The 14,638-nt window shown below is 41.9% G+C and overlaps 1 protein-coding gene across 4 annotated transcripts in view; it reads right to left on the bottom strand.

The window, feature by feature from the left end:
• otud7b (OTU deubiquitinase 7B) overlaps nt 1-14,638 on the bottom strand; it is a 47,388-nt gene that overhangs the window by 17,109 nt on the left and 15,641 nt on the right. For 2 of the 4 annotated variants that reach the window (XM_033640652.2, XM_033640653.2), the window contains exons 2-4: nt 4,353-4,587; nt 1,419-1,589; nt 995-1,225 (exon numbers count right to left, since the gene is read on the bottom strand). In XM_033640652.2, the coding sequence (XP_033496543.1) occupies nt 995-1,225; nt 1,419-1,589; nt 4,353-4,437 (487 nt within the window). In that variant the 5' untranslated portion in view covers nt 4,438-4,587. The remainder of the gene's footprint in view (nt 1-994; nt 1,226-1,418; nt 1,590-4,352; nt 4,588-14,638) is intronic. The other 2 variants (XM_033640654.2, XM_033640655.2) reach the window with 1 other exon arrangement.

The raw sequence follows: 14,638 nt of genomic DNA, 5'->3' as shown, positions 1-14,638 counted from the left end.
TGTCGCAACAAAGTTCCTCCATTATGCCAGCCTAATACCGTCCATTGTATGATTTTAGATAGCATGCCGGTGTGTTCCACTGTCAGAGAGTGTTTCCCCCGTTAATGTGTGGAGCCTATCCCAGCTGACATTGGGCGAGAGGCAGGGTACACCCTGGACAGGTCTCAAGACTATCACAGGGCTGACACATAGAGACAGACAACCATTCACACTCACATTCACACCTACGGACAATTTAGAGTCACCAATTAACCTGCATGTCTTTGGACTGTGGGAGGAAGCTGGAGCACCTGGAGAAAACCCACGTTGACACAGAGAGAACATGGAAACAGAAGGGCTCCCCAACCCCGTGTTCGAACCAGGAAGTAGTCGTAACCTGCTGATAACAATCATTTATTGTCCCTATTACATGCCGGTTGATCTCGTCCTCTGCTCAGATGGTAAGGAGCTCCCGGACCTCATTGTTTTCCCAATTTTCAGACATTTTGGTTGCTGTTTTTCTTTTTGAGATAGCTGCTAACTACCTCCAGCTGCTTTTTAAATTTCCCCGTGATGGGTCGCACACATAGCAGGACATCAAAATGTCACATTCGCCTCATCCTGCTGACTGTCCCTTTAAAACAGACGACAGCTTATCACTGTTACTACCTCCACTGCTGGATTAAAAGCAGCACGACTCCCCATTCTCTGCTCGTACTTATTCTACAGAGCAGTGAGGCGGTATAACGATGCAACATTCCCGTCTTGAAAAGGCAGCGTAAAATGTACAATGGCACGACCCTGAAACCGAACAAGCTAAGTTGAATTCAGCCATCATTCATTTTGTTGTTAACACCTTTGCTTTTCCTACTGTGACATGTCAAAATATCTTCCAAGGAAGCAAGGCTAATGGAAATATTGAAATCTTACTTAATTTTTGTTTGGCTGTACATAGGGATGGATGTGTTAAACAATATGATGCAGTTAAACCTAGAATCTGGTGTTGAGTTCTTACCAGCATGCTCCAAGGCCACCATCATGGACTGCTCGATAAGGTCCCTCTCGATGAAGCCACGGAAGTCCTCCCGGTACACGGTGAGGTCTGGTAGTTGGAAAGTGCACAGGGGCGTGTCCAGAAGTGGCTCATTACTGCTACCTCCAGTGCTTGAGACGTGAGAGCGCGCCAGGGACACGATGGTTGAGCTGGCGTGGGAAATTCCCCTCGACAGACGCTTTTCTGTAGCTGCTAAGAGACAGTGGCAGAAGATGTGGAGGAAAGGTGGTGTCAGTCTAAGTATATTTTAACAAGCTACATATTACTGATAACTGTTCAGGTCTGCTGTTTGGTGCTTTACATCAGTATGTGTCCTCATTTAACATCTTCTGAGCCCAGCACTAGTGTACTAGCTGCCAAACATGTCACTTGCTGATGGCCTCACCTTGCACCACCTCATCTTGGCGGTGGAGCACAGGCCGCCCTACCCTGGCCATCTCCTTTTCGGGTGGCAGATACGTCCTGTCCTCTGCGAAAGAATAAGTCAGGTTCCCAGCATGCACCTGTCGTAGCTGCTCAAAGTCACTCAGGGCAGCAGTGAAATCCCAGTTCTTGCCTACAGACACAGACAGGGTGAGGAACAACATCTGTCTAAGCCACCAGGTCCAGCGTGACAACCTGAATCTACTTTGTACATCCAGCAAATGACACATCCTTAGTGAATTTAAATATTTACCACGAGTCAATGCAACCATAAACTGCCTTATCTTATGCAAAGGCCACTGGCACATTCCTTCACTTGGGTAAATATCAGAATTTGGGGCACGTCTCGGCTCGCTGGCTTGCTGCTGCTGCTCACTGCATTACATTACATTTTTAACCCATATTCTTATCTGCAACTTGTGTTGCTGCTAGGCAACAGGAGCCCTGTTGACTCTAGATATACCTTCCTTCCGTTAGTGTATGAATGTCTAATTAACAGTAACAAGCCAGAAGCACTGACTGAGACAGCGGTCAATTTAACTGCTGCGCATAACACTACCAGCTGTCAGGTTCACCCCCAACCACCTCCCTCCCCTCTTTGTCTCTTAAGGGAAGGAGGCAGCGAGGACTAGATTCAGTATGATGAAATGTAACTAAGTAAATTTACTCAGGTACTGTACTGAAGTACAATATGAGTACTTGTACTTTACTTGAGAATTTCCATTTTATGCCTCTTTAGTACTTTACTAAATTTATTTGACCGTTACTTTTACATAAGAACATATTTGTTTTAGGGATGCACCGAAATGAAAATTTGTGGCCGAAGCCGAATAATATTAAACCCTTGGCCGAATACCGAGTACCGAATGCCGTTTTTTAGTTTTTCATTAGTTTTTGCAGATGAACCCCCTCCAGATTAGTGTTGTCACGGTACCAAAATTGGGATCCATGGTACGATACCAGTGAAAGTATCACGGTTCTGAGTAGTATCACGATACCACAGCAAAAATGAGGCAGATGTGCCTTTTCATTTATAAAAAGATAAATCACTTTTCTATAATACATCAATGATATTTCAATGGAATAAATTACTTATTGACTTATTCATACTTCAAAAACAGCATCAATAAGTGATTAACATAGGGGGGATCAAAATAAATGAAATAAAAATCAACCAGCCACCCTCCTCCCCTGACAGTCCCTTCATAAGTAAAGAACAGTCCCTAAAGTGCGGTGAGGTTTGTAGGCCGTTACCTGCCACTGAAGGACTAAAAGAGAGAAATGTGAACGGCTCATTTCTCCTTTGATACTCCACATATTGTGTGCTGCCATGGCTCGGCTGTTCAGGTACTTTTGGGCAGTCATGACAACAAGTTATTCACCTGGAGCCGGACTTCTCCGTTGCCGGTAAGCCGTTATCATTCGCTGCCGTATTTGACAGGAATACATATTCCTGTCCGTGTCTGTGACCCCCGTTCAACCCACAACCAGCGGGATTCACCTTTTCGTTCTGCTGCTGGTTGAAATCTGTACTCACACAGCGTGCTGAATGATTTATTTTGCCCGCACAAAACTCGCAAATACTGAATGTGTGTTTTTTTGCAATATTCAGCCGAATATATTAGGTATATAGCTTTTCAGGTCAATTGTGGTTTCGGATCGGTATCGGCTGATACTCGGTATCGAAACTGAAAAAGCTGGATCAGTGCATCTCTAATGTTCTCACATATTCATGCTATTGATCAAAACAGAATAATATTCTATACTAAAATGAAGATGATGTAACACTGTGAAAGGAGCCATTCTACAGAATATGTACTTTCATTTTGATGCTTTGAGTACATTGTGCTGATAATATTTCTGCACTTTTACTTAAAAGGTCCAGTGTGTAAAATTTAGAAGGAATTTAATGGCGTCTAGCGGTGAGGATTGCAGATTGCAACCAGTGTTCATTATCCCCAGAGGTCTATTCCTCTCAGAAACAAATGGACCAGGTGATTAAAACCGGCAAAAACACTGAATAAAGCAGTTTTATGTAAAAAAAAAAACAAAACAACAGTGTTTCTCCTACCCTGTTCAGAGTTTGTTTGTTTGCAGAGGTCTCCTCCTCTCCAAAACAAACCCAGTGATTTAACCCGGTAAAAACACTGAATAAAGCAGTTTCACATTTCAAATGTGTTTCTCTGATGTTATTTGGCATGTCGGAGACGGGCCGCTAGCCCAGCACCTGCAAATGTGTGCTCACCTTCTTTTCTCTGACAACATAAAGTTCAGACACTCATGAGTTTTTCACCAGGAGCTAAATTATTTACAGAGGTCTCTTCCTTTCCAAAACACATGAACCCCCTAATTTAAACTGGTAAAAACACTGAACAAGGCAGTTTCATGTTTAAAAAAAAAATAATCCAAGTTTTCTGACGCTCTCATTGTGCAGGGGCTGCTAACTATGGTGGCCAACGTGAAAATGCGAATGTCCCTATCTAGAGCCAGTGACGACGATCTCTGTAGATGAGGACCCCAGCCCTATGTAAATATTAACGGCTCATTCTCAGGTACCAAAGACACAACAAATCTTATTTTCAGCTGATTATATACTAATGGAAAGATTCATTTTTTTTTTTCTATTCCATTTCTGCCAATATATCCCCCTAAATCCTACACACTGGACCTTAAAGTAACATTTTGAACTCAGGACTTTTACTTCTCCATCACTACTCCATTTATCACTCCAAGTTTGCTTTGTTGTATGTACTTAATGTGTCACACATGCACAGGACAGTGTGTCAGTTACATCACATAATATACTTATTGACTTAGAACCCACTGTTTAGTCCCAGGAGGACAGCAGTCATTAAGAAAACTATAGAAACAAATAATGAAATGCTCTGTAACTCACCCTCTAGCAGATCTCTGGCCAATCCCGGTTCAGCTCCAGTGGAACGGACAAAGTCGGACAGGACTGCGTCCATATCCACGGTCATGTGATCATGAATTCACAATGTTGCGGGTTGTGTCCGGGCAGAAAAAAAACAAAACAAAAACAAAACACGGACTCTGGTCTCTCTTACAGGGCAACACGGGAAGGGGGGGAGGGGGGAGCAGTCCTCTACCTCGTGCTATACGTGCCACACCTGCAAAGAGAACACAGGTGTAAACTCATCAGAAGTGAGCTTACAGGAGATGAAAGGAGTGTTTGCAGTGAATGAGAGGCACACTGACATAATGACCCTGCTCAACCCCCTCGTTTTCAAATGCAAGCCTGCTGTGACCTGGTTGCTTTTGAACTTGACACCTTCGCCGTCACCGAAGAACAGCTGTGGCACACAACGTTAACAGGTCTCACAAACGGTTTGGTCAGATTTGAATTGTAAAAAACAGTCAAATGAAAAAACATGTGAGGTAGCTGCTGTCAGGCGTGTGATGTCTGTCATGTGGGCAACTCAACTGTGTGGTTTCAGACTTCATCCTGTTTTTGTGATTTTTTTTAAAATCAGCTGTTATGAATTCTGAAAGCTGTCAGGATCCATCACTTAAAGTCATGACTATTTCAAAATCTGGACTTGAGGCAAATGTGCATGATAACCGCCTTCAGATATGACCTGTTAAATATGTAAACAGACAAGATTTGTTTTCTGCCAGAGAAACAGATCATGAAGCAGAGCAGAAACACTTAAACCACGCGTGAGAAGAAGCAAGTCATTTGAGTGAAGTGTTCAGCAAACAACCAAGATAAAGTCTGTTTGCACTGTAAATCCACTGGAGATTAAGCAGATCAGAGACTCTTATGTATAATATTATACATTTCAAATAGGGTAAGGATATGGCCCTCAGTGTAATGTACAATTTAAAGTTTGTTAGAGCAGTGCGATATGAGGAAACAGTACTCCTTCAGAGGCTCCTCTCTGAAATCAATTAGACAATTTCACTCTTCAAATTTCAATGGCAGATCCAAAGGACCCGCATCAGTTGGGCACTGAAATCAATACAGAAACATTATCAAGACTGAGAGGAAAAAAGAGTCAGCATCACAGGGCCGTTAACACATAGGATGGAGGGGGCAATCGATGAACGAACAGACAAAAGAGATGAATCAAAGCAGCTCTGCCTAAAAAGATGCACTTCTGAGGCCGAGCTAAAGCTAAAAGCCTTAATTTACCAGGAAAGATACTCTGAGTGCGGTACATACACTTTCGCAGCAGTGCTTTGAACCACATTCAGTTACAAATCTTATTCTGTAACATCTGTCCTTCACCAGCACTTTGCAGGGTTGGTACAATTTTGATAATGTGTCAAAAATCTCAACCATCTGGAACATGACAAACCAGGCTGATTAATGCAGGTCAAACAACACATGAAATGTTTCATGTTAGGGATGCAACACTACAGTACGTGCAAATCTATGACGACGTATTAGGGCCACTGTACGTAAAAAAAAAAAAAAAGCCGGAACACTCAGTTCACCACTTACTTGGTGGAGTGAGCGCCTCATGTACTAAGGCTATGTCCTTGCCGCAGTGGCTGTGGATTCGATTCCAACCTACGACCCTTTGCTTCATATCATCCCCTCCCTCTCCCTTTCATGTTGACGCTTTCCTACCAAATCAAGGCAAAAAGAAAAGGACTTGATTTTTTTCTGAAATTAAAGTCACAAATTTACCTGACTTTTTTCTTTTTGTCAACGGTTCACATCGCTTCACTTTGCAAAGTCGGATCAACCTCATTACACCACAGACGCCATAAGCAAACAATGAATCCCAACAAACAAGATGTTGAATGACTGTTGTTTGAAAGTCAAATCAAGACGTCCCTTTATGGTTCAAAAATAATTTTAAAATGAAAGTTATGCCAGCGTCCGAGATGGCTTCCTGGGCTCCCTCGCATCGTCAAAATGTGACATTAACACAAACCGGCCTATTAACCTATCCTGCTGAAGTCTATGTACACAGTGTGCATTCAGCAGCTTTATACATCCTAAAAACTAAAAATAATACGTCAACTAATTACGTACTAATTAAGTACTGTGTCTGACCCATTCATCCACCATAACTTCCTCGCTACGTGGTTATTGTCACTCTTAATATGACGACACCTGACTTTCTTGTAGAAAGCCCTGGAGGTGTTTTTCTCGTAAATTTGTGACTTTGTAATATAAGCAAATATTTGGGCTGCCAACGTGTAAGTCGAAAATTCAAATCTTCAGTCGGCAACCTCTCATTCGACTGAGATTCCTCAAGTCAAGCAAGTCATTTTTGTTTATTATTGGGTTTTTTTTTTTTCAGTCAGTGTGCAGTGTACTTCTAGGGGTGTTTCGGTCCCCAGATGTAGCCACAGAGTGAGCACTCTCTGGTACAGGCAGCTGCTGACCCAGACCCAGGGTGAGTCTGAGTGAGACGGAGGCAGCTGCCTGGAGGAAGAGAGGTTTTGCCTGGCTCTGAGTTACGTTATCTTCTGCCTTCTGCTTAGAAGTGGTAGATTTACAGCTCACAGCAACATAATACGATACAGTCTCTAGTTTTTGTTTGATATCTAGTGTCAGCAAAAAATGTTACTGCACATTTCTGATCTGATTCCTGCTCGGAGGATAACTTGACTTATTAAATAAAAACTAAATGACGTGAGTGACACTGCCACCCTGAACATCCTGGCAGCTCCTGTTCAAATGCTCAAACTCAAAGTAAAAAAAAAAAGAAAGACAGTTGACTAATTGCTAGCTACAGTATGCTACTAACTTCACATTGTGAGCATTACCAACAATCACTTGTATTTGTTTTGTAAATGTAAACAACATATTGTGCCGCCTTTTACGTAACAACAAAGTCATTTAAATACAGCACCCAACATGTGATCAGTGCAAGAATAATGACAATGACGATGTTTACTGGGTATTTAAATAACAAAAATGCTGTGCACAGTCATAAAACTATCCAGTCATTATGGTGCCATGAAGTTCATAAACTGCCTGATCCAGTTTTGCCTGACTTTTTTTTTTTTTTTTTATCTACCTACAGTCATCTATTCCCATCCGTCCCATGGCTCATCCACCACCCAATGTTCCTGCCTCATCTCTGACTCAGTGAACCCTTTTCCACTGCGCCTGATGAGTCACAAGTTTACTCTTCTTACACCTCTCCATCATTCTCTCGCTTCCCTACCTCCCTCAGATTCTCCGTCGTTATTACAGTAAAAGACACACAGGCACGCAGGGGAGGAACAGACTTCAGTACAAAAGGCCTTTCTCAGCCAGCAGAGTATTTCTAGAGTGTTCGCTGCAAAGTCAGGCATTCAGCAGCCGCCCCTGCAGGGTCTCCTAACATTCTTCCAGTTTGTCAATTATGCCGTGTTCAGGTCCACTGATCACATATACGACTTAGAGATGTGAGAGTTGTGGCCAGTTAACCATTTAAAACCACAGGGGTAACAAAACGGACTCAGACCCCATTCATACACAGAGGTGTGGGTTAGACCACACTCTGACCGATAATAGCGCTGCATCAAAAACACTAGTAGCTGTGTCAGAGTGAGCGTGTTGCTATAGGTACCAGAAGATGTAATACGAACCAGTCCAGGAAGTCCAGTTTCTCATCAGACTCAAAAAGAAAAGATGTTTATACTCCTCCAGGGCAGGGTTTTACAGTTTCAAGTAGAAAGTTTTCAATCATTTTCTCCTCTGCCTCAGTCAACAGTAAAATTGGCAGTATGCTAAAAGGGATTCAATAAGGTATCAAGTCCAATATGTGCACTTTCATATGTTTGATTAGGTGCCGCACTATGTTTGTCTGTGGTACACAGCTCTGCAGCAAGAGCTGAGTCAGGATAAACTTTTGTATCAGATTGACCTGCTTTTCTTTTTGCATGAGCCTTCGAATGAACAGCTGTGCAGTGGTCTTGTTTTCACAGAGCTATCTGTGCCATCAGTACCACCTGTGTCTGACCATGCTGACAGTGGAACTCCAGACACTCCATTCTTGTCACAGATGCAGACATCCTAAGATCAGAACCAACAGTTAAAAGTCATTTATTCTTACAGCAATAACCCAACTTAGATAATTCCGACAATTTCAAGAGGGTCCTCATAACCACCTGTGGTCGGTGATCAAGCCCTAACAAGCTGTAGTAGGGCAACATGTAACAGAAGCCTCCTTTGGACTGCCTCTTTAAGTTGGGGTTCACGCTGTTATTCCGCCTTGCTGTTCTGTATAAAACGTACAAATGCGGAATGGGAGATCAGGGTTCTCTCGTCTTTGAGTCGGCATCAGAGGAAGTAAGAGCGCTGAAACAACGTCTGTGTAATAGGGACAGCCAGCAAGACAGGACATAAGATGAGATGATGTTTTGACATGTTATGTGTGCGACCCAACGCCGGGAAGTTTAAAAAGCAGCTACCAGCAGTTAGCAGCTAACTCAAAAAGAAGAAGAACTGAAAATGTCCACAAATTGGGAAAACAATGAGGTCCGGGAGCTCCTTATGCTCAGAGCAGAGGACGAGATCAGCCACCATATAACAGGGACGGTAAATGATTATTATGCCATTGCTATTGTTTACAAAGTGCTGCCGACGCATATGTTATATGTCACACTAGAGGCCAACGCTGCTGTGTTACATGTCACGCCCATTACGCCTCTTTTGCTTCCAGGGTGCCGGCATGCTATCAAAAATCACACAATGTAGTGGCATGATGCCATCACTGTTTGTTTTGTGTAAAAATGCAAAGGAGGTGTAAAGAGGGGACTTTGTAGCGACTCTATAGCACCATCTCTGTGTAGAGAGGGCTATAGGGTAGGGAGGAGGTTATGTTAACCCATAGACGGAGGGAGTGCAATACACACAGATGTGCAAACTATGTCTAATTATTGATAGATTATAATCATGGACTTTTGTTGTTGTCTTGCTCTGTGTTTTGTGTCTACATAACGTTTATTGTTTCATGCGCTGTACCGCAAATTACCCCATTGTGGACATTAAATATTCTGTTGTCAAATTGGAGGGTGATCTAAAGGGGTCAACAGGCATTATGATCTGGGAAGAACGCAGGCAGGTTAGAGACTACGGTGCACAGGTGACAGGGATTAGGGATTAATAATATTAGGGATGAGAATTCGAGGTTGTTGACACTTAAACTTTTAACTCTCCCACTTAAACAAAAGGAGAAAGAGAGCACAAATAAAGAGACCGAGCAGAGGGCATGGTTACAAAAGTAAAACTGTAACCAACCTTGTTCTTAGAAATTGCGTAATGAAATTCTATGTGGTTTGGTTTAACTGTGACAAGCGCTGAACTCAGATGCAGACATGGGACTCTGACGAGATTAACTTGTGACACCAGTCATGTATAAGTGAGTTCAATGCAAGAAGCTTGTGTGACGCAGTAGACCTGCATCACACAAGCCTCTCCTATATAAAAGAGGTATTATATTAAGCCTTGAGTTCTGTTGACTCAGTTTCTGGATATAGAAAAAAACCCACTTCCAATACACAGGAAGCAATGCTGAAAAAATCTGTACCAATGATTACCGGTCTGATGACTTTACCAGAATCCAGCCTCTGCCCGGACCTCAGGGTACTTTGTGTGTGTGTGTGTCTTGTTTGTTTACTTAATAGCAACCCTTAAAAAGTAATTTACTGGTTTGATTATTCTGAGAAACACTGTGATTGGGCCTGTTGACTAAAACCACCGGCACTGACAACACAAGGCACTGTGAAAAGAGCGATAAAAGTGAAGGGCTGTGGACAGAAAGTACCAACACAGACCAACAAAAGACCGGCTGTTGTCACTCAGGGCCTGCTGTAACATCAGCCATTCCTGTTAACCCACTCTGGTGCGTTTGATGTAATGTCGCACGGCTCTCCTTCAAAAATGACCAGACTGTGTCCCACGAGGCCTCTGGTGTGGCATATTAGCAGGTGACATTAGCCTACATGAGTCAGGCATTATAAGGGAAGGTTGTTGCTACCTGTCTTGGTTATCGTTAATCCTACTTCCTGCATTGTGAATTTTTTTAAAAAGGCTTGTGCAATATAACAAAACCAGAGACATAAGAATAATGGACATGTTGGCACATACAGTCATTAATTAAAACTTTCACAACAGTGACGGTGTGGGAAGCTAGTTTATCAAGTTAATCAAATGCAAGATACGTTGTGGGGTGTATGCACTGTTAAACTTCACCAACAATTGTCACATGGCTAACACGGGCTAGTGCTCATAAAGGCTTTTTCTACAAAAAGTGTGTTGAAATAACAGGAAAATCCAATGCTTGCCTCTAACTTCAAAGCTGTCTTAAAGCAATGACACATAGAGATCAAACAAATACATTATAAATTTCACACTGTTGTGTAAATCTGACACTTTCATTTGGTGGCCAAAATTTTAAATCTGGCAACCAGCAGAAACAGTGCTGCTGCCAACATGGGGCAGTCAGTGATTTGTGTCTGGGATGGCTGAGCTTTTGTCTGGCAGGAGGGCTTACGTAACAGGAGCTGCTGACAACACGTGGGTGCTGAGCTGAGGGCTGGGAGAATGGCCTGGATCACTGAGGGAGACAGAGAGGTCACCACAGCCCACTGCGTCAGCCCTCGGTGGGCTGAGGGGGTCAATTTACCGCTGGGACTGGGGACACAAGTTTACTTTGCTGGCCCTTAGGAAACACTTTAATATACTTCTTGTGGAATTCATGTTCTCGCATTTGAGATCCACACCAGGAGAAACAGCAGTACAACCATTATCTTCTACTGTTGACCAACACCCAGACGTCACTCTTTTCTGAGGAGATAAAAAAGCCAGATTCTCTTGCCTGACAAAGACGGCAGATAAAAACTACAGTGCATGACTAAGCTAAAAACGGCATTTACTTCCTAAAGATGACGCAGACACAAGTTGGTGAGAAAAAGAGATGTGTAAAAAAACACCAGCCAAATGGTAAAACAGCTATGTAACCAAGCAGTAATACACCAGCGAGACATTTTTAGATATGATCTGCAAAAAAAGCTTGCCTGGTTCCAGACGTCTGAATCACAGTCCACATGTCTGATTCTTTCTTTTAGCAAAAACTAAATGTCATGTACATGAAAGCTACAAGAAACAACCATAAAAGCAACTTACTCTGCTGTCATTACTACGCAAATACTATTTTTATAGGGATACTATTTCTATTACCATTCTATTTCTATTTATTCTTTGTTGTAAACATGCATTGACTCCTTAGTTTTTATTGTTTTAGACTTTGTTGTTGTAATTTGTGGGAACACCATATCTTGTCTTGTCTGTTGCTGTTGTCATTGTCTTTGACGTTATAAAGACTAGACAGGATTTGGATCTAGTGCTGGTACAATGTGTTATCATCAGCCCGGGGTGAGGCAGTTACCCACTGTTCAAAGCACACCAAGATAAGGAGCATAAGAAGATAAACACTATAACGCGTGCAACAAACAAAGAGCAGGACAGAAAGACTGGGCCTTCAGCCTGTAAGGTGCAAAAGGTTTCAGTGCCCTAAATGCTTTGTCATGCTTTGCTGTGCAGGTTACTTATGCAAGGTCACTCAATATGGCATGACCCAGGATAAAAGCTGAGAACACACACACTATGTGTCTTTATGATGATGAAGAGGAGCTGTGGTAACCTACCATTTAACAACATGAACCAATAAATTTGATCCGTATGTTAAAATTTTCCAGTTTAAAGATCCACTTTGTGATTTGTTTGGTCATAAAAACGGGAAGTTTAAATCCTGCAATAACGGATTCTTTGTTTAGTTAACACAACATTAACATATCATCACCTTTTAAGATGATATAACCAACCTGTTAGTCAACAGTGGCTTAGTTACATCATGGACTGTATAAAATAATAGATGTAGCCACTAGGGCTGTCCCGAATACCATTTTTTAACATTCGGACCTTCGGCAGAATTTATAACGAATATTCGAATATTTCACTCCTTTCAAAGACTCCTTGCGAAGCACTCCTCCGGGGGTTTTTCGGACCTAATTGTATTGCGGAGTTTTGCACAGCGGCGACTGGATCTTTGCTCTCAAACCACAAAAAAATGTGATGGCACAGCAGTCTCCTTCAGTACATTATTCTATGCTTTCTTTTGATTTTCACATTGGCTAGTCGTCCTGTTTAATTTGTCTTCTGATTAAATCGGAACCGTTGAAACAAGTTGTAGGAAGCCTCTGCAAGTAATTGGTTGCTGGCAGACACTCTGTGCTGCAATAAAATGGTTAATCAGCAGTGCCGTGCACTGTAGAGCCGATGTGCTGTTGGTTCTGCCAGCCTGAATAGAATATAATGTCTATAGCCTTACTGTTGTGTACAGCCTTATAGACTGAGCTGAGTAGTGATGCGCGGGTCGACCCGTAACCCACGGGACCCGCAAATGGACCTGCGGGTCGGGCAGCAGTGATTGTCTGTTAAATCGGTCTGTAAATGATATTTTGACATTATTATTATTAGAATCTATTAATCTATAATCTATTACTGTCATGGCATCCGAAGGTACTGATGCGTTGAGCAGGTGACAGTCCGCGGTCGTTTTCAAAACACACGTGTGTCACGCACTCCAAAAGAAACTTGTTGAAACTTTAAACAATAATTTATTGTACAAAACGGGGGAAACAAACGTTGACAAAAACGGTTCTATAATTCATATTAAATTCAAAACATAACGAAAAAACAGCTACAAGTTAGAGGGAATAGTGATAAAGTTGTAAAACTTGGCATTGATCCACAGCCTCAGACGGATGCACTCAAGCCTGCCATGCGCACAAGCTCAGGTGGTAGGATACTATATTTTCACATTTTTAACAATGCAATTTAAAAGTTTTGATTTTTATTGATAACCCACATTTACCAACAACAAAAAGACTACATTTAGCACCAAAAAAAAAAAAACAAAAAAAACAAAAAACAAAAACAAATATCGAATACCAAATTTTCATAACGAATACCTACCCATAGAAACGAATATCCGAATATTTGGGTACAGCCCTAGTAGCCACCGTGATGTCACCATGACTGTATTTGGACAAGAGGCTGGAGTTGAGGGGTGAATCTGACTGAGAAGCCGAGAACACTATCAAAGCTGCCCCGCCTTTAATTGTGTGTAACTTTAAGCCTTATTAAAACATGAGTGATGTAAAAATTCACCTGTTAAATCTAGAAAGATTTAGGGTCTGGCTGTGAGTAATGAAAATGGCCCAACTCGAGGGGTGGCACCAAGCATGCATTTGAAAATATCACTGCATGCAATTGGATAACACTACGACCAATCAGAACAATAGATTAGACTCTTGCCGTACCATATTTCCAGGGTAGAGGAGTGACAGCTTTAATACTGCAATTTAATACTTTACTATAAAAACACTGAGTATTTCACATCAAAATCGCTCTCTTCTCTCTTCCTGTAAAATGTAAACACATTTCAGATGACTCATCTTGATCTCAGGCATGGTTACATATGTATATATCCAATCAAATGCAGTCTGGGGTGCTCGCTAACCCCACCCACCATATAAAACTGCAGCTGACTGTTTGTGGGTAGCAAGCAGAGCAACATCTAGAAGAAGGTGTGTGTTTGGATATCAGCTAACTAAACCTTTGTTTACATTTCAACAGACTGTGGATGAGGTTTAATTTATTAATTTTCAAAGGTGAGGGTGGAGGCCGACAGTTCTGCTGCTCCTGAGCTCCGTATGTCTCCACTGCTCTGTATTGTGTTCTATTTGTAAAGCCACAGTCCCGTTTAAGACACTCGCCCACATACTCCATAAATACGTCACATTGGGAGAAGCTAACGATGCTCTAACTTCCGTTTTCACTGTGACTTTAAATAGTCTGAGATAAAGAGGGAACACGAGCAACATACTTATTTGAATACTTTTTTGTTCCTGTGTTTGCGGGCATGTAGATGCAAACAGTTAAGTTTACTTTAATGTACGGGCAGCCAATTCTGTTATTTTGTTCATTAAAATATGTGAATTCAAGTTAGGATTCAAGGTGCAGGCCGGGCTTCAGATCTTATATTTTAAGATTTGTTAATGGAGTTACACTTTTATTTACGTGTGAATCACTGGTTGTGCCTTTCACTGAACCTGCTTCTCCACATGCCAGTTTAACTAATCCATGTATACCTACAGAGAGAGTCTGCGAATGAGCGAAACAGGTCAGTGCAACATTTTTAGAAG

Source organism: Epinephelus lanceolatus, chromosome 10 (genome assembly GCF_041903045.1).
Source record: "Epinephelus lanceolatus isolate andai-2023 chromosome 10, ASM4190304v1, whole genome shotgun sequence".
Taxonomy (NCBI): Eukaryota; Metazoa; Chordata; class Actinopteri; order Perciformes; family Serranidae; genus Epinephelus; species Epinephelus lanceolatus.
The sequence above is the reverse complement of the archived record's forward strand: the minus strand, read 5'-3'. Positions and strand labels throughout refer to the sequence as shown.